The sequence below is a fragment of the Mesoplodon bidens genome (assembly GCF_964165515.1).
Source record: "Mesoplodon bidens genome assembly, chromosome: 18".
Taxonomy (NCBI): Eukaryota; Metazoa; Chordata; class Mammalia; order Artiodactyla; family Ziphiidae; genus Mesoplodon; species Mesoplodon bidens.
Window position 1 is genome coordinate 42,828,773 of NC_138175.1, and position 24,110 is coordinate 42,852,882.

General features: G+C 40.9%; 2 protein-coding genes and 1 long non-coding RNA gene across 14 annotated transcripts in view; 1 reads left to right on the plus strand and 2 right to left on the minus strand.

Annotated features, from left to right (window-relative positions):
• Window positions 1-11,000, minus strand: part of LOC308606262 — a 94,792-nt gene extending 83,792 nt beyond the window's left edge. Inside the window, exons 1-2 of the long non-coding RNA XR_014013791.1 lie at window positions 10,818-11,000; window positions 6,639-6,703 (exon numbers count right to left, since the gene is read on the minus strand). This is a non-coding gene — a long non-coding RNA (uncharacterized lncRNA). The remainder of the gene's footprint in view (window positions 1-6,638; window positions 6,704-10,817) is intronic.
• Window positions 11,001-11,080: 80 nt separating this feature from the next.
• PDCD5 (programmed cell death 5) lies at window positions 11,081-17,988 on the plus strand. The gene is made up of 6 exons (XM_081216913.1): window positions 11,081-11,249; window positions 12,165-12,202; window positions 14,658-14,719; window positions 16,176-16,267; window positions 17,403-17,474; window positions 17,780-17,988. The coding sequence occupies exons 1-6, from the start codon at window positions 11,184-11,186 to the stop codon at window positions 17,825-17,827; spliced, it is 378 nt and encodes a 125-aa protein (XP_081073039.1). The 5' UTR covers window positions 11,081-11,183; the 3' UTR covers window positions 17,828-17,988.
• Window positions 17,989-20,628: 2,640 nt separating this feature from the next.
• Window positions 20,629-24,110, minus strand: part of ANKRD27 (ankyrin repeat domain 27) — a gene marked incomplete at its 3' end in the record, with an annotated part of 54,897 nt that continues 51,415 nt past the window's right edge. For 10 of the 12 annotated variants that reach the window (XM_081217538.1, XM_081217537.1, XM_081217540.1 and 7 more), the window contains 3 exons: window positions 23,497-23,575; window positions 23,236-23,308; window positions 20,629-21,972 (listed from right to left, as the gene is read on the minus strand). In XM_081217538.1, the coding sequence (XP_081073664.1) occupies window positions 21,739-21,972; window positions 23,236-23,308; window positions 23,497-23,575 (386 nt within the window). Of the gene's footprint in view, window positions 21,973-23,235; window positions 23,309-23,492; window positions 23,576-24,110 lie in introns of those variants that run through there. The other 2 variants (XM_081217541.1, XM_081217535.1) reach the window with 2 other exon arrangements.

Sequence of the window (24,110 nt, forward strand, 5' to 3'; positions counted from 1 at the left end):
GGAGCACAGGCTCCGGACGCGCAGGCCCAGTAGCCATGGCTCATGGGCCCAGCCGCTCCACGGCATGTGGGATCTTCCCGGACCGGGGCACGAACCCGTGTCCCCTGCGTCAGCAGGCGGACTCTCAACCACTGTGCCACCAGGGAAGCCCCAAAAACATGTTTATTTTTAACTGTGATAAAATATACATAATATAAAATTTACCATCTTAACCATTTTTAAATGTCCAGTTCAGCCATGTTAAGCACATTCATTGTCACGCAACCAATCTCCAGAATTTATCTTGCAAAACTTGAACCCTGTACCCATTACATAACTCTCCATTCCCTTCTCCTCCCAGACCCTGGAAACCACCATCCTACTTTCTGTCTCTATGAATTTGACTACTCTGGTATATTAATCTGCTAAGGTTGCCTTAACAAATTACCACAGGCTGGGTGGCTTAAAATACAGAAATTTATTTTTTCACAGTCCTGAAGCCTACAAGTCCAAGATCAAGTACTGACAGGTTTGGTTTCTCCTGAGATCTCTCTCCTTGGCTTGGAGATGGCCATCTTCTCACTGTGTCCTCACATGGCCTTTTCTCTGTGTGCATGCATCCCTGGTCTCTTCTTATAAAGACAGTAGCAATACTGGGCCCCACCTATAATTACCTCTTTAAAGAACCTGTCTCCAAATGCAGCCACACTGGGAGTTAGGGTGTCAACATATGAATTTAGGGTGGACACAATTCAGTCCATAGCATCTAAGTGCTTCATATAAGTGAAATCATACAGTACATGCCTTTTTGTAACTGGCGTATTTCACTTAGCATAACAACTTCAAGGTTCATCCATGTTGGAGTACCTGTTCCAATTTCCTTCCTTTTCAAGGCTGAATATATTCCGTTGTATGTCTATACCACATTTTGTTTACCCATTCATTCATCAATGGGTGAATGGGCTGCTTCCACCTTATGGCTATTGTGAATAATGATGCTATGAACATGGGTGTGCAAATATCTCTTCAAGACCCTGATTTCAATTCCTTTGAGTATATACCCAGAAATGTATTACTAGATCATATGGTAATTCTATGTTTAATTTTTTGAGGAACCAACATACTACTTTCCATAGCGACTGCACCATTTTACATTCCCAACAACAGTGTACAAAGGTTCCAATTTTTCCACATTCTCCTCAACACTTGCTATTTTCTGTGTTTTTGATAGTAGTCATCCTAATGGTTGTGAGGTGGTATCTCACTGTGGTTTTGTTTTTTTTAATTGAAGTATAGTTGATTTACAATGTTGCATTAGTTTCAGGTGTACATCAAAGTGATATATATATATATAATATATATATATGATATATACATACTTTTTCAGATTCTTTTCCATTATAGGTTATTACAAGATATTGAATATAGTTCCCTGTCACTGTGGTTTTGATTTGCATTTCCCTAGTAATTAGTGATGTTGAGCACCTTTTCATGTGCTTGTTGGCCATTTGTATATCTTCTTTGCAGAAATGTCTATTCAAGTCCTTTGCCCATTTTGAATTGGGTTGTTTGTTTCATTGCTGAATTATAGGAGTTCTCTATATTCTAGACATCAACCCCTTATCAGATATATCATTTGCAAATATTTTCTCTCATTCCGTAGGTTGCCTTTTCATTGTGTTGATAGTGTCCTGAAAGTTTTAATTTTGATGAAGTCCAATATATCTATTTTTACTTTTGTTGCCTATGCTTTTGGTGTCATATCCAGGAAATCATCACCAAATTCAATATCACTTTTAAAAAATTAAAAATTAAAAAAAAATTTTAATTATAAAAAGCACTTTGAGATCCTAAGAGAGTACAGAAGACATGTGGCAATGGAACAAGAATTTAAAAGTCCCATTAGGGGACTTCCCTGGTGGCGCGGTGGTTAAGAATCCACCTGCCAATGCAGGGGGCATGGGTTCGAGCCTTGGTCCGGGAAGATCCCACATGCTGTAGAGCCACTAAGCCTGTGCACCACAACTACTGAGCCCAAGTGCCACAACTACTGAAGCCCACGTGCCGAGCCGGTGCTCTGCAACAAGAGAAGCCACTGCTATGAGAAGCTCGTGCACCGCAACGAAGAGTAGCCCCTGCTCCCTGCAACTAGAGAAAGCCGTGAGCAGCAATGAAGACCCAACACAGCCAAAAATAAATACATTAATCAATTAATTTTTAAATAAATAAATAAATAAAATAAAAGTCCTATTAATTGAGACAAAGGTTATTTAAACAAAATAGAAAATGCATATCTACTATGAACTCTTACAAGGTAAATATGAGAGCAAAACTGTTATAAAAACAAGGAGAGGGCTTCCCTGGTGGCGCAGTGGTTGAGAATCTGCCTGCTAATGCAGGGGACACGGGTTCGAGCCCTGGTCTGGGAAGATCCCACATGCCGCGGAGCAACTGGGCCCGTGAGCCACAACTACTGAGCCTGCGCGTCTGGAGCCTGTGCTCTGCAACGAGAGGCCGCGATAGTGAGAGGCCCACGCACCGCGATGAAGAGGGGCCCCCCCCTTGCCACAACTAGAGAAAGCCCTCGCACAGAAATGAAGACCCCACACAGCAAAAATAAATTAATTAATTAATAAACTCCTACCCCCAACATTTAAAAAAAAAAAAAAAAAAAAACAAGGAGAAATCTATAGAAACACAATAGTATGGTAAGAACATTAAATAATTCTTTAGTCTTTGATAGATCTGGTATATAAAAAAATTAACAGGTATATAGAAGATATAAATAGCTTCATGTTGTGTATGTGTCAAACTTGTCTACAACCAACAAAGGGTACATCTTTCCCAATCCCATATAGCGTCTTAAAAAATCAGTCACAAATAATGCAATGAAAAAAATCTCAGGAATCTTATACAAGCCTACATTCTCTAATTCCAGTGCAATTTTTTTTAATTCAAGTGTTAAAAGTTTTTAGAATTCAAACACTTGAAATTTTACAATCTTCTGGTGGTTCATTGTACTGTTCAACAGACATTTCCAGCTTTCCATTTTCTAGGCACAGGGTAGGATTGTACTTCTTCACCCCCTCTGATGTTAAGAATAGTCAAATGATTTTCTTTGGCCAATGAAATATGAAGAGAAATGATGGGTATCATTTCTGGGTGGAAACTTAAAGGGACAGTGCATGATTCACTAGGTTATCTCCGCCATGGCAACTGGTAACAGCAAGATGGCAGCTGCTCTGTTAGCCTGGGTCTCAGAGTGGGAGACCTGGAGCAGAGACCCCAGCCGTTTTTTTGCCGTTTTAAGCCATTAATATTTTGAGAGTTTTGTTATACAGCATAGCCTAGCCCATCCTGACTGATACAAGCCTCCTAAATAACTTCTCAGCTAAAAAGATCAAAACTGCAAGTTGGAGACAAGAAAATAAGTGCTATTTTCAAAATGATGGGCTGGCCACTCAGTTTTTCTCTTCTTCCCCCTAAGACCCTACAAAAATGATAGTAAAGGACTAAAATGGGAATAAATCCACAATGACAAAGAGAACAGGAAGTTGTCCATCAGTGGAAGAAAGTTTTAAAAAAAATTGTGAGACTGTGTCAAGCTGATACAGAAGTAATGACAGATGACACACCGCAGAGGAGGTTGCCGATCTTCCCTACAGAATTCCAGAGAGGCATAAGACAGAGTACGCAAGTGAGACGGGGCCAAAAACACTGGGATTACTCCAAAGGCTCTGTCTTAAACAGTCCAGTCCTTAGCTCCTCCCCTCGTTCAGAATGCAGGGCCTCGAAAGATCAACTCTGCAAGTGAAACACCTGAGAGTTCTTCCATTAAATAACGAAGAAGAAAAGGGAGGAGGAGGAAGAGGAGGAGAAGAAGGAGAAAGAAGGAAGAAGGAAGGAGAGAAGGAAGGGAGGGAGGGAGGGAGGAAGGAAGGAGGGAAGGGAGGGAAAGAAAGAGAGCCAGAAATTTGTATTAATTTGCTAAGGGCTGCCTTAAAAAAGTACCACAAACAGGAAAAACACAACCTCAAAGGAAAGAGAACTAATTCCGGAGATAGAAGAGAATTAAAACTTTTTTCTTATTATAATCATAACTATATTCAGGAAGTTATTGCATTCAAAATCAAAAACAATATGCTAAGTAAACAGCACAATCAGAGAACAAGAAAGGGCTCTTACAGAATGAAAATGTGATGCTGAAATAAATTGAAGGCCCAGAAGATAAAACAGAAGAAATCTTCCAGAAAGCAGAGCAAAAAGACCATGAGATGGGAGACATGAAAGAAATGAGACTCAGAAGACCTTTCCAGGAGGTCCAGTTTTACAGGCATTCCAGATAAAGAAAGACAGAAATCAGAGGGGAAACATTATCAAATGAGCAATACAACAAAATCTCCAAAAGGTTAAAGTTACAAGTTTTCAGATTGAAAGTACCTACAGAGCAAACATCACAAGGTCTTTTAAAAGACCCACATGTCTGCAAAATTTTAGAACACTGGGAAAAAAAGAAAATACTCTAAAAGCTTCCGCAAGGAAAAAAATACCACTCGTGAAGGAACAAAATTCAGATTTTTTATCACCAATACCAAATGTTAGAAAACAGATGAGATATACCTTCAAAGAGATTGACTACTAAACACAACTGAATCATGGATTGACAAGAAAACAAACAGTTGTGGAGAAGTTTATTTGAACAATTAGAGAGAGACAAAAGTGGGTTGTATATCAGTTAGATGATATTATTTTATCTACATTAATTTATTGAGTGCAATAACTGTAGTGTAGTTATGCATGAGAATGTCTTTGCTCTTAGGATATATATACTTAGGGGTGAAGTGACATGATATCTGAAAGTTACATTCAAATGGTTCAGAAAAACTGTGCATGTGTATGTGCATTTGTGTGTGTGTGTGTGTATGCATGCACACCACATGTGTGTAGACAGAAAGATATACCAAATGTGGCAAAATCTTAATGATTAGTGGATCTATATGAAGGACATATAGGTGTTCTTTTCACTATTCCTTCCATTTTTTTATGGATTTGATATTTTTCAAAATGAAAAGTAAGGAATTTAAGAAATACAACTGATACATAACAAAGCTGTAAGGGAAAATAGCAAATAATTTTTAAATTTTTTAATTTAAAATAATTCAGAGGGAAAATTCTTTTTTCTAGAAGTTTATAATTAACCAAACAATTAAAGTATAAGATTAAATATTCAGACATGCAAGAACATAGAAATTTTACCTACTAGCTCTTTTTCTTAGAAAACTACTTGAAGATGTGCTTCAAAAAGATGAGGGGTTAAACCAGGAAAGAAAACAGGGAATCCAAAAAACAGGATACAACCTAAAATAGCAACAAAGGGAAATCCAGAACGACAGGAATGCAACAGGCCTAGAGAGGAACCTGTCCAGATTAAAGAGAGAGGAGGAAGACAGGTATCTGATAACAAAAGTAGAGTCTGCCAGAATACATGATATGATGGAGAGTTTAGAAATGTTCAGTTTTCTTTGATAAAGAAAAACAAGGCACCCCAATTTCACTGCAGCATTATACACAAAAGCCAGGTCATGGAAACAACCTGAGTGTCCATCAGTGGATGAATGGATAAAGAAAATGAGGCATATGTGTACAACAGAATATCATTTAGCCATAAAAAAGAAGGAAATCCTGCCATTTGCGACAACATGGATGGACCTAGAGGGTATTATGCTCCGCGAAATAAGTCAGACAGGGAAAGACAAATACCATATGATTTCATTTAGATGTGGAATCTAAAACAAAACAAGTGAACTGAAAAGCAGTTATAGATAAAACCGAAACAGAGTCACAGATACAGAGAACGAACAAGTGGCTGCCAGAGGAGAGCTGGGGTGGAGGGAGGAGTGAAATGGGTGAGGGAGATCCAGAGGTACAAACTTCCAGTTACAAAATAAATGAGTCACAGGACACAATGTATTGCATAGGGAATACAGTCCATAATAATGTAATATCTTTGTATGGTGACAGACGGTAACTAGACTTATCATGGTGATCATTTTGTAATGTATAGAAATGTTGAATCACTATGTTGTGCACCAGACACTAACATAGTGCTGTGGGTCAATTATACTTCAAACAAACAAACTCGTAGAAAAAGAGATCAGATTTGTGGTTACCAGAGGCAGGGGGGAGGGGGGTTTGAGGGGAGGAGGAATTGGATGAAGGTGGTCAGAAGTTAGAGACTGCCAGTTATAAGGTAAAGAAGTCCTAGGGATGTAATGTACATGATTCATATAATTATACTTTGCTTTATGCTACGTATGTAAATCGTTAAGAGAGTAAATAAATCCTGAGTTCTCATCACAAGGAAAAAATATTTTTTCTTTTCTTCCTTTTTCTTTTTTTCTTTTTTTTTGTATCTACAGGAGATGATGGATGTTCACTAAACTTATTCTGGTGATCATTTCACGATGTATCTAAGTCAAATCATTATGCTGTTCACCTTAAACTTATACAGGGCTGTAGGTCAATTATATCTCAATGAAAAGGAAGGAAAAAAAGACTGAATTATGATTACAAATTGGAATATGAATAAGATGTAGCACAGATAATAAGAAGCACAGATAATAGAAGCTGAGAATGTAGAAAAAAGGATGCAAACTTACTGGAAGCTTAGAGATGCTGGCATCTTCATCTTTTAAAGCTGGGAGTCAAGAGACACTGTCTACACCTGATGGAATAAGAAAGAGAAGGTGTAAGTGTGTTGCTTAAACAATATACAACTTTGTAACTGAAAACAGTAATATATATATTAGGAAACTAAGGAAGAAAAGTAGGAGTTGTGGAGTGTGTCAAATCCCTATCCATCAGGGGATTAGAAAATGTCTAAAACTATATAAATGAAGACATCATAGCATAGGTATGTTATTTAAATATATAGCCTCTTGGGGCTTCCCTGGTGGCACAGCGGTTTAGAATCCATCTGCCAATGCAGGGGACACGAGTTCAAGCCCTGGTCCGGGAAGATCCCACAAGCCGTGGAGCAAATAAGCCACCCGTGTGCCACAACTACTGAGCCTGTGCTCTAGAGCCCATGAGCCACAACTACTGAGCCCCCGCGCACAGCAACAAAGACCCAACGCACGCAGCCAAAAATAAATAAATAAAATTTAAAAAAATAAATAGCCTCTTAACTCATTTCCTGATGCTGCATTTGCCTTCTCCTCACACACACAGTTTACAGTCCAGCCTCAATGGCTCTCTTGCAGTTCCTTAAACATTTCAGGCAGGCTCCTACTTCAGGGTCTTTGCATTCCTTCCTTCTGCCTGGAATTCTCTTCCATATGATGTCTCTGTGACTCTCTGTCTCTCCTCCTTCAGGTCTTTTTTCAAAAGTCACCATCTCAGTGAACACTTCCCTGATCCACCGCTCCCTATCCCCACTACCTGCCTTTTTTTCCTCTGTAGAACTTGACTTATCACATCTAATATACATATTCTGTCTTTTATTTCTATATTTATACTATATCTCCACTCCACCAGTACTATGTAGCGGGGGATGCAGTGATCCTTCCCTGTTTTTATTCACCTCTATATACACTGGTACCTAAAACAGTTGCTTAGGCACATAGACGGCAGGCACTCAATACATAGTTAATAAAAGACTAAATGAAGGAATAACTACAGAGCAAGCTGGAGGTAAAGTTTTACCTTTGGGGAACTAAGACTGGGTTGGGTAGGAGTGGGCCAGGAATAGCTGCTTTTCCTCACGTACAACTGACTTTTTTAACCATATTATTTTGACCAGGGTTTAAAGAAATTATTATTACCTTTACAAAATAGGAAAATGTTTTAAGACATTGTGAAAGAGAAAAAAATAAGACAGTTGAAAACACTATACACACACACACACACACACACCTGTACTCACAAGTAAATTCATTCCTTAAATATTTTCATTATTAAACAAGAAAGAATAAAAATAAACAAATAGAATATTCATCTGAAGGAAGCAGAAAGAAATTAACAGTGGAAATATGAAAAGGAAGTAGAAATAAATAGATAATGAAGAAAGTAATCAGTACTGATAAATTTCAGTTCCTTGGGGAAAAAAGAAAAACAGCAAAATATTAAAATAGCTGGAAAGCATAATCAAGAAACACAAAGAAACAACAGCCCAACTAAACAATCAAGTCAACAATGCCTAAAAGGGATATGACCACAGATACAGATGTGATAGCCAGATGTTTCTAAAATGTGAAACCCTGAATGAAATGAATGGTTCTCTAGCAATTAAAATTACCTTGAAAAGAAACAGAAAACCTGAACAGGCTGATGAAGAAACCCAAATGGTCTGACAGAGAGTCCTTTCATATCTGCCCTAAAATAGTCACACAGCTACATAAAAAATTTATCTTTGTTTTGTGACTTATTTTTTAAACCTTTAAGTATTTAATCCATTGGGAATGTATTTTTTATTTGAGGAATGAGGTGAGAAGCCCCATCTCTGCTTATCTGGTTTCCTTCCCTCTTCATGGGTGTGTGCCACTCAGGCATCAGCCCAGGTAGGGCTGCATCTTCCCCTGTGAGTGGAAGTCACATGACCCATCACATGGCCCATTGTACAGCCCGGCCACAAAGGGTCTCAAAACCTGACACCCGGAAATAGAAGTCGACTCCAGACTGCCATTTTTATCATCTCTCCCCCCCAAATCTTGCCTGTTTACATATTAGAGAAAAAGCATCCTTAATATTTAAGAATGTTAAATTCAAAACACATGGATTCTCTATACCTAAGAATTGAAAGACGGAGCGGCTGGGCCCGTGAGCCATGGCCGCTGAGCCTGCGCGTCCGGAGCCTGTGCTCCGCAACGGGAGAGGCCACGGCAGTGAGAGGCCCGCGTACCGCAAAAAAAAAAAAAAAGAATTGAAAGAGATATTTATACATCAATGTTCATAGCAGCATTATTCAGGAGAGCCAAAAAGAGGAAAAAACCTGGGGCTGCCCTGGTGGCGCAGTGGTTAACAATCCGCCCGCCAATGCAGGGGACACGGGTTTGAGCTCTGGCCTGGTAAGATCCCACATGCTGTGGAGCAACTAAGCCCGTGTGCCACAACTACTGAGCCTGCGCTCTAGAGTCCACGAACCACAACTACTGAGCCCGTGTGCCACAACTACTGAAGCCCGCGCGCCTAGAGCCTGTGCTCTGCGACAAGAGAAGCCACCGCAATGCGAAGCCCGCACACTGCAATGAAGAGTAATCCCTGCACCCCGCAACTAGAGAAAGCCCGCGCGCAGCAACAAAGACCCAAAGCAGCCAAAAATAAATTAAATAATAAAAATAATTTTTTTTAAAAAGAGGAAACAACCCAAGTGATGAATGGATAAACAAAATGTGGTTATATATATAATATATATATATACGAGAGAGAAATGTTATTAAATAGGAAAGAAATTCTGACACACGCAACAATATGTGAGACAGGCTGGGACCTGGGATGCTTTGCTGCAGTGCTTGCACCTGGACAAACCTCTCCTCAAGCAACAAAATACAAAGAAGCTATAGGGACTAAAAATAACTGTGCACATGTGCATTTGGGGCAAATTCTGGACAAGGTACAAAGAGACCAGAAAGCCCAATTGCCACTTCTGAAGAGCTGCGTGCAAAAACAGGGTGTCTGGAGCATAAGCAGGGTACTGTGTATGCCTCCTGCAGTCAACACCACCAAAGGGGTGGGCAAAACACCTAAGCTCCCCCTCTGGCCCGACCCCTGGACACACACCTACCCTCACCCCATATAAGGAACAAGCTCATCAGCCCCAGGGAGTGAACAAGAGAAACTGTTACTTGTTCTCGTTCCCCCCTGCTGCAGCAGGGGCCCCAATAAAGCCTTGCCTGAATTTCTTGTCTAGTCTCTGATCAATTTCTATTGATTGGGGAAGGCCAAGAACCCTGGTCGGTGTCACATGGATGAATCTTGAAGACATTACGCTAAGTGAAGTAGGCTAGTCACAAAAGGACAAATGTTGTATGATTCCACTTGTATAGGTACCTATAACAGGCAAATTCAGAGACAGAAAGTAGAATGGTTCAAGGGCTGGGGGGAAGGGGGGATACGGCACAGTTTTAGTTTTACAAGATGAAAAGAGTCCTAGAAATTGCACAAGGTGAACACATTTAACACTACTTAGCTGTGAACTTAAAATGGTTAAAGTGGTAAATTTTATATTTTGTCACAACTGAAAAGACAGCACATGCATGACATAGGGTTAGGGAGCTGACATGCCGGCCAACACACACCAATGTCCCCACTCCAAAGGCGCGCTTTTACCGCCAGGGAATTCACCCCAGGACAGCGTGTGTGTGTGTGTGTGTGTGTGTGTGTGTGCGCGCGCGCGCGCGCCCCAGGACAGCGTGTGTGTGTGTGTGTGTGCGCGCGCCCCAGGACAGCGTGTGTGTGTGTGCGTGTGTGTGTGTGTGTGTGTGTGTGTGTGTGTGTGTGTGTGTAGTGTCCCGGAGTTCACACCACATCCCACTGCCCCCAAACCAACCTCTGAGGAAAGGCCCATCGGATTCCGACTCTCAGCCTCCAAGTTTGTTTTAACTTGGCTTCCTAACGGCAGGATGACCAGAGAGTCTCTATTTGCTCCAGCCCCACCCCCAACCCACTTTAAGGGTACAATTTAATATTTCTGAACAAATTATAAAATTGTGCAACCATCACCACCATCCAGTTTTAGAACATTTCCATCACTCCGCTTAGCGTTTCTAAGCGCCCGGATCCTCATCTGTAAATGAAGATAACATGAGGCTAGCACATTACAGACCACCAACAAATTTTACCTGTTATTATACTTGTTGAGGATGGCCTGTTTCTAGGTTACTATCTTTTCCCACACGCAGCCATATCTTTGCCCGGCTGGCGGCCGCGAGCGCAGAGAACAGATTTGCAGCCGGGAGGTGGAACCGAAGTCCGGAAGGCTCCGCGCAGCGGTTCTGCCCCGCAAGCTGCGGCCAGCGATCGCGGAATCGGGCCTCTCCCCGCACCCTGGCTGGGGCGCGCGGCGCGGCTCCGGGCTGGATTGGTGATGCCTGGGAGCTGCGGGCGCCTGCGCAGTGGGGAGGGCGGCGGGCGCGTTGAGGGGCTGCCAGCGGTCTCTCGAGTGGGCTGGAGCGTGGCCGCGGCTGCTGTCTCCGGACGGCCGCACCATGGCGGAGGAGGAGCTCGAGGCGCTGAGGAAGCACAGGCTGGCCGAGCTGCAGGCGAAGCACGGGGTGAGCGCGCCCGCCCCTTTGCCAGGCCCGTCCTCTGAGGGGCGCCGCCTTCACCCGAGGTGGAGGGCGCGGCCCCGGGCGGAGGCTCCAGGCGCCGACGCCCCAACTCTCCCCGCGGCCGAGGACCCCGCCTCCGCCGCCGGCGGCCTCCTGGTCGCTTCTGAGCTGGCTCGGTCCCTCTCCCCGCCGCGCGGGGTCTCGGGCGGCCAGTGGACCACGTGCTGCCCCGGGCGGGTCGGGCGCGGGCCTCTCCCGGGCAGGGGCTGGTTCTCGTCCGGGCAGGCATTGGTCCCAAACAGAATTCTCAGCCCCTCTGGTCTCTCGGTGCCTTTAGCTCGTGGATCTAGCCTGCTTCGACTAGCATTCCTGCCGAATGTTTTTTAGAATTTAATTGTTCTGACCCAAGGGTCTGCTGTGTGCCAGGTGCTGAGGGTACAGCGGGGAACATCGCCTGATGGAGTTGACAGTCCCGGGGAGGGCCAGGCACTAAACTAATCCCGTAGATAAAACGCCCAAGTAAGGGCTTTACTGCAAAGAGGAAGGGAGTAACGTGTTAGGGGTGGAGCGGGATGGTCTGGAAGGAGGGCTGTTTGAATCTTCAGCGTCCCCAATACCGAAGCACATTTTCTTTTACAGAAATTATTCTTACCACGTAAAACACGGTTTTGTAGAGCAAGGACTCTTCTCCCTAATGGTTGTTTGTATTCTAAAACATTCTCTTAGATTGTGACTAGAAGCTTATCAAAACGTTGTAGTAAGTGGAAACTATCAGTTTGAGTTTTGTGAGGCCCGGCTTTTAATTATTTGGTAAGCCGTCTCTACCACTGCAGGAACCTGTTAGGTATCAGAAAGAAAATAGGAGTTCCTGTTTTTTTTCCTCTGTGAAATTACTAAAAGATAAAATTGTTTTTTCAGGACCCTGGCGATGTAGCACAACAGGAAGCAAAGCAAAGGTACGGGCTGGAACTCTGAACTGTTTTTTGTTTTTAATGTAGTGGCTCTTTTGTTTAACTTAAGGAGTACTTGACATACGACGTAAGTTTCAGGTGTACAGCATAATTATTCCATATTTGTACATATTGTGAAATGATCCGCACAGTAGGTCTAGTTGACATCCATCACCAACCACACATACTTACAAACTTTTTTTCTCGTGATGAGAACTTTTAAGATCTACTCTGTTGGCAACCTTCAGACATGCAATACAGTATTAACTATAGTCACCATGCTGGACATTCATCCCCATGACTTATGTATAACTGGACGTTTATACTTTTCTGATACTCTTCACTCATTTGTCCCACCTCCCAACACCGATCTCTTGGTCTGTTCTCTGTGTCTGTGGGAACTCTGAACTTTTTTTGAAGGATGGTTTCATGCAATTTTTTTTTTTTTTTTTTTTTACTTTAGTCACCTTAATAGGTGTGTGACTCTTAAAGATCTTCCTGGCATAGTGATTTTTCCAGAAATCATCATCACTGTTTGTTATTATGTTTGTTAAATAAACATGTATGGAACCCCACAGCACTTATTACTTTGTATTACAATTACTGATAGATGTTTCTCTGCTAAACTGTGATTACCTTAAAACCAACATAATCATAGGACTTACCTCACAGGTATGTGGTGAGGACTGCAGGGGTGCAGTGCTTCACATTTAGTAAGTGCTCGATAGTATTAACTATCATTCTATTCTCAGTGTTATTTTATCCCAGAATATCACAGAGCACCTCACACTTGGCAGGTTTATTGAATGAATGCCTAGTTACCCCATCATGCTACCTTTTTTTCTAACTGATAAAAAAAAAACACATAAGATAAAATTTACCATCTTAACTCTTTCTAAAAGTATAATTCAGTCATATGAACTATTTTCTCATTGTTGTGCAACAAATCTCTAGAACTTTTTCATCTTGCAAATCTGGAGGCCTATTAAACTCCCCATGCCGCCCGCCCCCCCCCGCCCCACCATACCTCCCAGGGCTACCTTTTAACTCATTCATTCATCCAGCAAATACTGAGCACCTGCTCTCGGTCAGGCACTGTGTTGTGTCTACAGAGATAGGCAAGGTGGAGAAGGTTCCTGCCCTTACGTAGCTTACATTAGAGGGAGAAGACAGATGGTAAGCACCTGGGATAGTGCTAAGAAGAAAATAAAACTGCGTGAATTTCACTGATTATAAGATGTGCATTTTTTTCACATTCTAACATATCTGACATTCGAATGTGTCTCCTAATTGATTGCTCTTGTCCTGGATTCTTCCAAAGAGGATTTACTTTTGCTTCTGCCATCACGTGGGTCATGTCTAACCTGAGACCTCTTAAAATTCACTGCTTGAGGTTCCCCCTTTCTCCATTACTGGTGCTGTGAATTCAGACAGCAAACCTGCAAGACTACAGCTTGAAGTTCAAATTCTCAGAGACACTTTTTTCTTCCTCCACTCAGGGCCAAGGTCATTGCACGCACACTTCCTTGCTGTTCCTTTCTGCGTAGCGGGTTTATTTCTTGTTTACTGTGTATTGAGGATGTTGCTCTGGGATGATACCCCAGCTTTGAGTGAGGGTCTCCTATTAGACACCTCATCTAGGGTGTTTTTCATTCTTGGAGATAGAGAATACCATGGTGTGTTTTCTACTCTGTGGCCTCTTAGATTTAGTGAAATGTAGTAATAGTTCGTGGCAGGGTTGAAGTACTCAGGAGTGATAAGGAAATGGCCTATGGAAGTGGGCTTCAGTCTGTGTTCCATGAACCCCAGGGCTCCTCAGATGGGGGCAATTAGTAGGCACAGCCAGCCCGAGCTCCCCTTCAAATTCAGCCAAAGAATCTCTGCTTTTGTCTGTGTTACGTATTAAGTTCCTTGAAGGGCTTCATTTGAAAAACAATTTCTGCTTTAAAAAAGTTTGAAACCACTGTCCTGTGAACTTGAAATAGTTCCTACTTGGATAGGTAGGAGGATGCAAGGATAGAAACAGTTATAATTTAACTCCCCTCCCAACCCAAAAACTAGAACTGAGAGTCTGGAAATATGGGATCTGGTCCTACCTTGGCCACAGTTACCTGTGTCTCCTTAACGTTGCCTCCGTGGACCTCAGCTTCTTTTATCTCTAAGAAAATTACAGGGATTAATCACTTGGTCCTTGTAATTGCCTGAAATCTCACTATAGATTTCTAGCACCTCTCACACACTAGGTACTTAATAAATGTTTATAATCGTGGTTGAACTGAAACTGCACTCTGATTAGGAAAATGTGAAGTTTTACCTTTCAACCTCACAAGATATAAAGATATACACTCACAAAATATAATGCTGGCCTTTGAGTGTAAGAGTGGATTCGTTACAACTTTCTATGTTCAATAGGAATGCTGACAACTTAGTTCTAATTTTGCTTGACCTGTTTTTGTTGTAGGGAAGCAGAAATGAGGAACAGTATCTTAGCCCAAGTTCTGGATCAGTCAGCCCGGGCCCGATGTAAGCATCTTCAGTTTTCTTTAAGTTATTTCCATAAAATTGGCTTTAGTTATTTGAATGGGGAGATATATATGAAATTATTGCTATCTCTAGATTAAATATTTGTTTAACCTTAAAACGTGAGATATAGATTATTTGTAAGAAATGTTAAGTTTATAAACCTAAAGAAATGTACTTAAATCATTATTAGAAGTACCAGCTCCATTCTCTCCTACCAATGAGATGATCTCCAAGTGCATACAGTCGGCCCTCTGTATCTGTGGAGTCAGAATCCACGGATACGGAAGGCTGATAGTACTGCACCACTTTCATATAAGGGCTTGAGCATCCTTGGATTTTGACATCCTCAGGGGGTCCTTGCAGGTACGAAGGGACGACTGTATTAGGTAAAATTTATAGGAAACAACTCTTAAATCGAGTCAGTCACAAAATGTTGCTGGTAGTTGACACAGGTGATTGGGGGCTCTGGTTTATTGTACAGGCAGACCTTGGGGGATATTGCAGCTTTGCTTCCTGACCACCACAGTATAGTGAGTCACAGAAATTTTTTAGTTTCCCAACGCATATAAAAGTTAAGTTTATACTATACTTAGTCTATTAAGTGTGCAATAGCCTTATGTCTAAAAAAACAGTGTACATACCTTAATTAAAAAAGACCTTATTGCAAAAAAAAACCTTATTGCTAAAAAATGTTAATCATCATCTGAGCCTTCGGCAAATCATGATCTTTTTGCAATAACATCAAAAATCATTGATCACAGATCACCATAACATATATAAGAATAATAATAGTTCAAAAATATTGTGAGAATTACCAAAATGTGACACAAAGACATGAAGTGAGCAAATGCTATTGGAAAAATGATGCCAATAGACCTGCTCCAAGCTGGGTTGCCACAAACCTTCATTTGTGAAAAACACAGTAGCTGTAAAGCTCAGTAAAATGAGATATGCCTGTATTCTTCATTTTAGTGTATTTTTTTTCATAATAAAATTTTTCATAAAAGCCATGTAGAAAAACATACTAAATGATCCATCAGAATGAACCAGTATCTTCTGTATTGTAATTTGAAGCCCAGCTTAGAAGAGGCAGGCTTAGATGAATCACTATGATTATATATGTGTAGTAATATATAAATTGCTTTTCAGAGGGCAATAGTGCATTTTTTTTTTTAAGCATGGAGCTTAGAATCTGAGGACCCAAGTTTAATCTTAGCTCTGCCAGGACCTCTGTGTGGTCTTAACTGAGACTGACAGCTGAACTCAAGTTTTCCTCGTTTTTAAGAGGAGTAACAATAGCAGCATCTGCCTTATCTACCTTGCTAGTCTCAAGACATGAATAAGTCTGAAGGGCTTTGGAAATGTCAGTGCTTAGTTTCAAGGTATAATATAAGTGCATTTAGTTCTGACTTCTTTTTGTGTGTGTGTATATAGATTTTGTTTTTTTCCTTTTTAGTAAGTAACTTAGCACTTGTAAAGCCTGAGAAAACTAAAGCAGTAGAGAATTACCTTATACAGATGGCACGGTACGGACAACTAAGTGGGAAGGTAAGCTTGGACTGCCTTGAGGCAGTTTTAACCTATTGTTACCTACTTTATCAAAACATTTTCAGAAGGTCAATTTTATCTCTTTCTGGTTGCAGAATTCTTGTTGAAGCAATTTTTAAAGGAGAGAATAGTTGTATCTACCATCATTCCTAAAAGATAACTAATTGTCTTTTCTAAAATCCTCCGCTTCTTTCCTTTTCTGACATTGCTGTGGAACCAGTGACTGTTAGAGTCAGCTAGCCTAAATTGCTTCTACACTGGAAACAAGGTTTGTCAATAATACCAATTAAAACAGGTAAAGTTACGCTTTTTTTTGCAAATGAAGAGGTGCTAAAATTCCTGGTTATTATGTACGTTGCTGTAATGCCATGATGGGTATATTCTGCATCCCCGACCTTGCTTCAAGACCCAGATGAGCCCCACCTGCACTGGGAAGCCCTCTGCCGCCACCACAGCCTACAGGGGTCAGCCCGCCCTGAACCCCTTACACTGAGAATGTGTGTGGAAGAGACAACGACTGCTTCATCTTTTTTGAGTGACTCGTCTCCTGCTTTTAAGCTTCTCAAGGTTTCAGGGGCAGAGATGGTGTATCTCTGTCCCTGACACTTAACACAGTGGTGTAGGTGGTTGTCATTGTCTGCCAGTGGTGATGAAGGTGTTCTTAAGTACCTGTTAATTTTGTATTTTTCGAGGAAGCTAACTGATGGATACTTTTCCTCCCTCAAATGAAGACTAGCAGAGCAGATTTTATGTGGAACTTAAACCAAGAGTTATAGCCAGTGGCTTCAGCCCGCTGTCCCACTCTCCTTCCCTCTTGACCTCTACCCCCGCACCCCGGAAGGACTAAAACCATTCAGTCTGCTGAGGTCAATTCTTTGTTTTAAAAAAATACTGTTTTTCTTGGGCTTCCCCGGTGGCGCAGTGGTTGAGAGTCCGCCTGCCGATGCGGGGGACGCGGGTTCGTGCCCCGGTCCGGGAGGATCCCACATGCCGCCGAGCGGCTGGGCCCGTGAGCCATGGCCGCTGAGCCTGCGCGTCCAGAGCCTGTGCTCCGCGACGGGAGAGGCCACAGCAGTGAGAGGCCCGCGTACCGCAAAAAAAAAAAAAATACTGTTTTTCTCTATGGTTATCCTAGGTATCAGAACAAGGCTTAATAGAAATCCTCGAAAAAGTAAGCCAACAAACAGAAAAGAAAACAACAGTTAAAGTAAGTTTCCCCAAATGCACATGGCAAAAGAAAGATTGATATTTTAAATAAGCGTTGCATCTGCATGTACTGTATCAAACATGTTTCAGCCCATAGACATTTTCATTTTATAACACAGGGAAGTTTGGGGAGAAAGGCTGCATATATTGAGGGCCTAATTTTCAAGGCTCCTCTATTGTTTTGAAACACTAAGTTGTTTTCAAGACAGAAATGTCTCCCTGTAGTAGGTAAAAATTTGTGTTCTCAGAAAATCTGAGTTATGCTTTGTGAAACATGTTATGATACTCATTTAATTTTCCCCCCAGTTCAGCAGAAGAAAAGTAATGGACTCTGATGAAGATGACGATTATTGAATTTAAGACGTCTAGAGACTGGAACTTAATGGAGCAATTCTAGGACAGATAACACTTGGCTGCAGTTTAAGATCTTGATGGGATGTTTACTTTGTTTACTGTCTATATGCCTTTTAAAAATAAACTTGTTATGCAAAATAAAACAATTTGGACAGACCTGTTTTAAAACCATAGCAGAATGAACAGAAGACCTGCATTTTCAGTTTTATCCTTTCCTATCAAAAGCTTTTGAACATGTGTAGCAGCATGAATATATCCTTTGTAATTGTGACATTAGTGTTAGGTGGGAAAATGGCCTTAGCAGAAATAGAAGCTGCTCAATCATCTTCAGTAAAAAGAAAATAGCAGTGTCCGGTAACATCATGCGATTTAAGACTCATGGATTAAGGTGAGTCAACTTTGATATTTCCAAGACATAGGTTCTGAAAGCAGGTAAGCTACTTTTCTTCCTGAAGATAGTACTTACATTTAATGTGGGAAAATTCCTAGCTTCAGTTTCATTTATAATATGCTTTTCAAAGGCATTGAGACTAAATTATCTAACAAATATGACCCCTATCCAAACAACCTCTGTAACTAGAGGATACATCCATTGGAAAAAAAATTACCAAAATAACTGAGACATGCTGGTAATAATACTTCAACGCTAGTAAACACGTTTGTAAGAGAAATGATTTCTAAATGATTCAGATCCAGTTGAGACAGTTCAGTGGTTAAACATTTTGGTAGAAATGTTCTGGGTCTTCACTGATAAGGTTGCAGGTAACTTAAAGCAAATGTCATCTCTTGGGAGTTCCCTGGTGTCGCAGTGGTTAAGACTCCATGCTCCCAATGCAGGGGGCCCGGGTTCAATCCCTGGTCAGGAAACTAGGTCCCACATGCGTGACACAACTAAGAGTTCGCCTGCCACAACTAAGGAGCCCGCCTGCTGCAACTAAGACCCAGTGCAACCAAATAAATAAATATATATTTTTAAAGTGTCATCTCTTATATTGTGCTTTACTCCCCCCAGGTTATGAAAAACTGTGCTCATAAATTTAGATCATAAGCTTAACTGTAGGAAGTTCCCTGGCGGTCCAGTGGTTAGGACTCGGCACTTTCACTGCCGTGGCCCGGGTTCAATCCCTGGTCAGGAACTAAGATCCCGCAAGCCGCACAGCACAGCCAAAAATAAATAAATAAATAAACTGAACTCTCAAGTAAGCTGTTTGGTGTAAGCTTGTAGATAGATGTCTTAGTCCTGGGAGGCCTAGCCCTGGAGGAAGGAGCTAACATTTAATGAGATGAATAGGATTAATAGCAGGAAAGTGATGGGAAATGTGATTTACAATCCCAATCTCTGCTTTAGCTAGCACACTGCTGATATATGTTTAAACTATATTTGAGATTTCACTATGTTTGAGATTTGTAACCATAGATGGTGAAGAAAGTCAGTGTTAGAATAAAGTGTCTAGTATTCCTGAATAAACAAATGAGTAGAACCATTAAGAACATCAAAAATTTTTCAGAGTAACAGAGTAAATCATCAAAAGTAAAATCTGATCAAGGATTTTGAAAACAAAAATCCCAGTTACAGGTAAATTTTGTTTTATGTCTCATTTACGTAGAAACGCTGGAGGGAGACTAGACAATTCTCAGCAAGTTTGCTACACACTTTCTCTTGCAGAATAACCACTGTCCTGATGGCAGCTACCAATGTGAATGTGTTTAAAGACTGTCAACCTCCCATCCTTCAGAGATACGCGAGAATGGAAAGTGACTCTGTGTACAAGGATAGAGATTCTTGATTGCATCAAGGGGGTGGAGTACGTTTCCGTCCACGGGGTGGGGGGGTGGTTATTCTCAACTTTCTAATTTAACTTTGAATTCAGAACATTCTTACACAAAACAGAAATTCGAGCATTACCAGTGTCTGAATTGCCAAATTTATTTTTAAGTGGGAAAGTAATTGGAGAAAAACACAAGTGTTTTTAAAAATAATTGAGGTAATCATTTCAGATTGCTCACCCTGCTGATTACCAAAGTAGCTCAAAAGGAATCTTCTCCCCTAACACTGGCAGTCCCATTCATGGCATTTACACCTCCAGATGAAGGGCACACTGAGCTGGAATCTGCCAATTCAGGTGACACTGCCAGCCAGGGCCTGACCCCAGCTCTGATGGTGCAAATTAGCCCCCTTATTATTTCCATGAACCTGGCTCCTCATTTGACAATTCTACAAGCCAGGACAATTGTTAGAAATTAATTGGGGGTATATGTGAAAGTTTTCAATATTATATTGCACCACCCCCAAAATTAGGTGGTGTCAAATATATGTATTTGCATCTTGGAAATGGCCGTGCTGATAAACTGCATAGGGTCAAGTTTCTTACTTAGGATGGGAGAGAAGTACAGCAACTTAAGTCGTCAATAAGGTGGTTTTGTTCAAAAGTGGGGGAAAGGAGTAAAAATAGAACAAAGAAGCTTGCAAAGCAACAGTGCTTATTTCCTGTTTGGGCTCAGAAGCTGTATTATATTCGGTTTTGCTCTTCTGATGTTAAAGGAAATTCAAACATCCTTGTGGGGGCCCTAGACACCGGGCTTACTGGATTAGGTCAGCCCTACTCAGGGTACATGGGTAATGCTCTCCAGATGATCCAGTTTACATGCTTCAGTCGTACTTATATCTATAACTGAAAAATAAAATATCTCCATCCAATGGGGGAAGATTTTTCCATATACAAAGCACATGTTTATAGCAGAAAGGCTGAGAAATACATCTCCCTAGCAAAACAAACAAAAAAGTACACCATGACACGCTCAAGAATCATAAAGTTTACTGTTTCTTTTCCATCATTTGGCACATGTCCAAGGCACATTAGAAAATTAAAAATCATAAATTACTTTGTAGAAAAATAATCAGCCCCTCCCTTCTGTACATACGCAAGTGTTTCCAAGAACGTGCACAGAACCATTTTCCTATTACAAAGTTGTTTGAAAATGTACTCTGGACAAACCCATGTTTGCAGCCCTAGACCAATTGATAACAAAAAAATGAGTATAAGCTATAGAAATTTATAAAAAGGAAATTTATAAATGGCAATAAATTCTAATTTAAGGTAGCTTTGACCTGGTTTGTGCTGTACGTTTTGAATCTGAATCAAAAGACTAAGAAAAGGTGTGCCAAGTCTACTGTCTAGTTCAGGAACCATCCATCAGGTGTGACATTTAAGGGAGGCTCTTAACGGAAAGGGATTTTTCCAGAGACACTGCTACAGATGTATTAGTGCAGTGATCAATTATCTGTACTTAATTTTTTAGAAGAAAAATTATAACCAACTTTCCTCACATACATAGTGTAGAACATGTCGTATGTGTCCTTTCAACTAAAATGAGCATCAAAATGGCATTCAGGCATCTTTGGGTTCAAGTGTTGCTTGCAAAGGGACATATTTTGGGTCCTATTTCCTGCATTCCAATGCAACATTTCCGCCCGGCCTCCATGGTACCATGAAACCTAAATTGCTTTTCTTCAGCTTATCACAAGAGGGAGGAATTCTTTTAGCTGTGGTTTGCAAGTTTATACACATCCCAGAGGTCTAGCACCTTTCAATAGAAGGAGGTCAGAATCTGGTGATGAAACCTCACTGTAACCAAGGAACCCTAATACATAAGAAGCGTCTTAGGGATCTGGACACTACTGGAATTTTTGTCCATTCCTTTTCAAGTGTATCCATTAGCTTTGAAGAGGAAAGAGATGGTGATAGCTTTTTGTTGTTGCATTCCTTCCATCAGCCACAGAAAAGCTTTCAGGACCTTTCTGCTTTTCTCTCAAGACAAACAGTAAGTTCATTTAGTTCTAAGCTGTACTCATGCTTGGCATCTTCTTGTTGAGGACTCACTTCTTGGCAGTAGATAATTCCTTATTACTGTTAAGACTGGGAAATGCTAGCCTCTTGGGGAGTGGTCAGGTTGCCAGCAGTCTCTGGGCCCTTGGGTACAACCGCATCATTGACTGTGTGTCTACATAGCATTCGCCTTTGTCCGGGAGCAGTTCGTCTCGGTCCAGGCCTCTCTGGCTGACCATCGTTTCCTTTGTCAGCCGTCTGAGAGCTGCTCTGGTCTGGCAGGTTATTCTGCTTCCGAGTGACTCTTTGCCTCCCTGGCTAAAGAAAAGGTATGATTCAAACAGTTCACATTTGTGCTATACTTGAAACAACCCACACAATAACAGCTACCGTAGAGTGCGTCTATGTGCCATCCAATGTGCTCAGTACTTTCCAGGCATAATTTCAACTCTTAACATCCCTGCAGTGAAAGTAGGACATTTGCGCACTCCATGTATCAGACACAATGTAAACGCTTTACATGTTTTCACATTTAATCTTTACAACTCTAACAAGTGTGTACTATTGTTATCCCCATTTTACATACAGCTGAGGAAACAGGATCAGCAAAAGTTAAGCAATCTGCCTTAAGTCCCCCAGCTATCAAGGGAAAAGCTAACACTTGAATGAACCCAGGCAGATTTCAAAGTTTGCAGGTTTCCCAGCCAGTAGGTCTATTAGCAAAGCCATGGAAGATTAACTATGAAATAAAAATTAATCATCTTAATAAAAATCACTAATTCTCTAAAAGATTTAGAACTTCAGTGTATTTGTTCCAACAAGCCTATGCCACACATACTATAAATTCGATTTCTCATAAATAAGGCATATATTTATATTGGCAAGCAGCAATAAGAAAAGCCATGTTTCAACACGGTCCTACTGTATAGCACAGGGAACTATATTCAATCAATATCTTGTAATAAACTATAGTGGAAAAAACGTGAAAAAGAATACGTAACTGAATCACTTTGCTGTACACTAGAAACTAACACAACAGTGTAAATCAGCTATACTTCAATTAAAAAAAAAGCCAAGCCAAGCCATGTTTTCTGAGAAGAGCCACCTAAAAACACCACAGAATGTAAAGCAGGCTTCTTTTTATAATGAGAATTAAATAGTGCTATAGGAAGATGGCCACATACAGAATTGTCTATACGAGCAACTTTATACCATACTTGAAGTTTTTTACCCATCTATATACAAACGTGTTTTCTTCCTTACATTAGTGATTAACACATTAGTGAATTTGCTTCCATAGTAAAATGTGAGATAGTTCATCTAGTATGCACACTGTAAACTGCAGCATCTTTCCATGCATTACAACTATTTCCCACTTTTTCTTCACTTTCCTTTCTCAGCTCAGAAATGCATTATTAAATATAACAATAAGTGACCATGCCACTAAGGAACTCATTTTAATTGTTAGTAACTCTTATCAGTGAAGGGAATAATGAAATGAGAAATGTGTTCACCATGGATTAGTTTTGAAAATTTCAGGCTTGAAAAAGTAAGATTATAAGCCAGTGTTTAATAACTCACCTCATGCAAAGAATCTTCAGCAAAATTAGGGACACTTCTATCTCTTGCCATCATCTCCCTTGAGGTCCTTCCCCTGAAACCCAAAACAAACTAAAATAAACGTTAGGGATAGTGGTGCGAAATACTCTGGTTGGCCACGAGGCGGCAGCATTTCATGAGTGCAGATTTATTTATAACCCATTAAAGCTGCATATAATCTGTTTGAGTTGTAAGTAAAGCTAAGGTCAAAAGCACAGAAATCAACTCGAATCTTATACTCACTTAAACTGACCAACTGAGTGGACAAAGTAAAACTGTCTTGTAAAAGGTTCATCTGGTAGATCATACATTTTGGAGTTCCCTGTAGGTAAGAGGATAAACATCTGAAAACTTCCAAACTAGTTTCAGAATTGTTTAAAAATTATAGCACAGATGCAAACTTTCAACTTTCTTTTTGTTAAAGTTTAACAAAATTTAGGAAATTAAGCACTGCATTTGATTACAGAAACATATTTGTAGATACCTATTTATTACTGTGTGAACCCCCATGAAACAAAGATAAATTCTTAATACACTGTCCCCAGGCACAGCCAACTAGGGTGAGACAGCCTCAGGATTATCCAGATATGTAAATGGGCTTATTCACATTACTGCACTGCAAACTACAATTGCAATTTTTTAAAAAGTTGAACAAGGACCCAATCTAAACTGTAACAACTTTTTAAAAAAGAGGAAAATGGGCTTCCCTGGTGGCACAGTGGTTGCGAGTCCACCTGCCGATGCAGGGGACACGAGTTCGTGCCCCGGTCCGGGAAGATCCCATATGCCGCGGAGCGGCTGGGCCTGTGAGCCATGGCCGCTGAGCCTGCGCGTCCGGAGCCTGTGCTCCGCAACGG

Bases quoted from the DNA above. Each gene is read 5' to 3' on its own strand.
- PDCD5 (XM_081216913.1), top strand. From the start codon at position 11,184: ATGGCGGAGGAGGAGCTCGAGGCGCTGAGGAAGCACAGGCTGGCCGAG. The intron at 11,250-12,164 runs GTGAGCGCGCCC...TTGTTTTTTCAG, and splicing joins AGCTGCAGGCGAAGCACGGG to GACCCTGGCGATGTAGCACA. The intron at 12,203-14,657 runs GTACGGGCTGGA...TTTTTGTTGTAG, and splicing joins CAACAGGAAGCAAAGCAAAG to GGAAGCAGAAATGAGGAACA.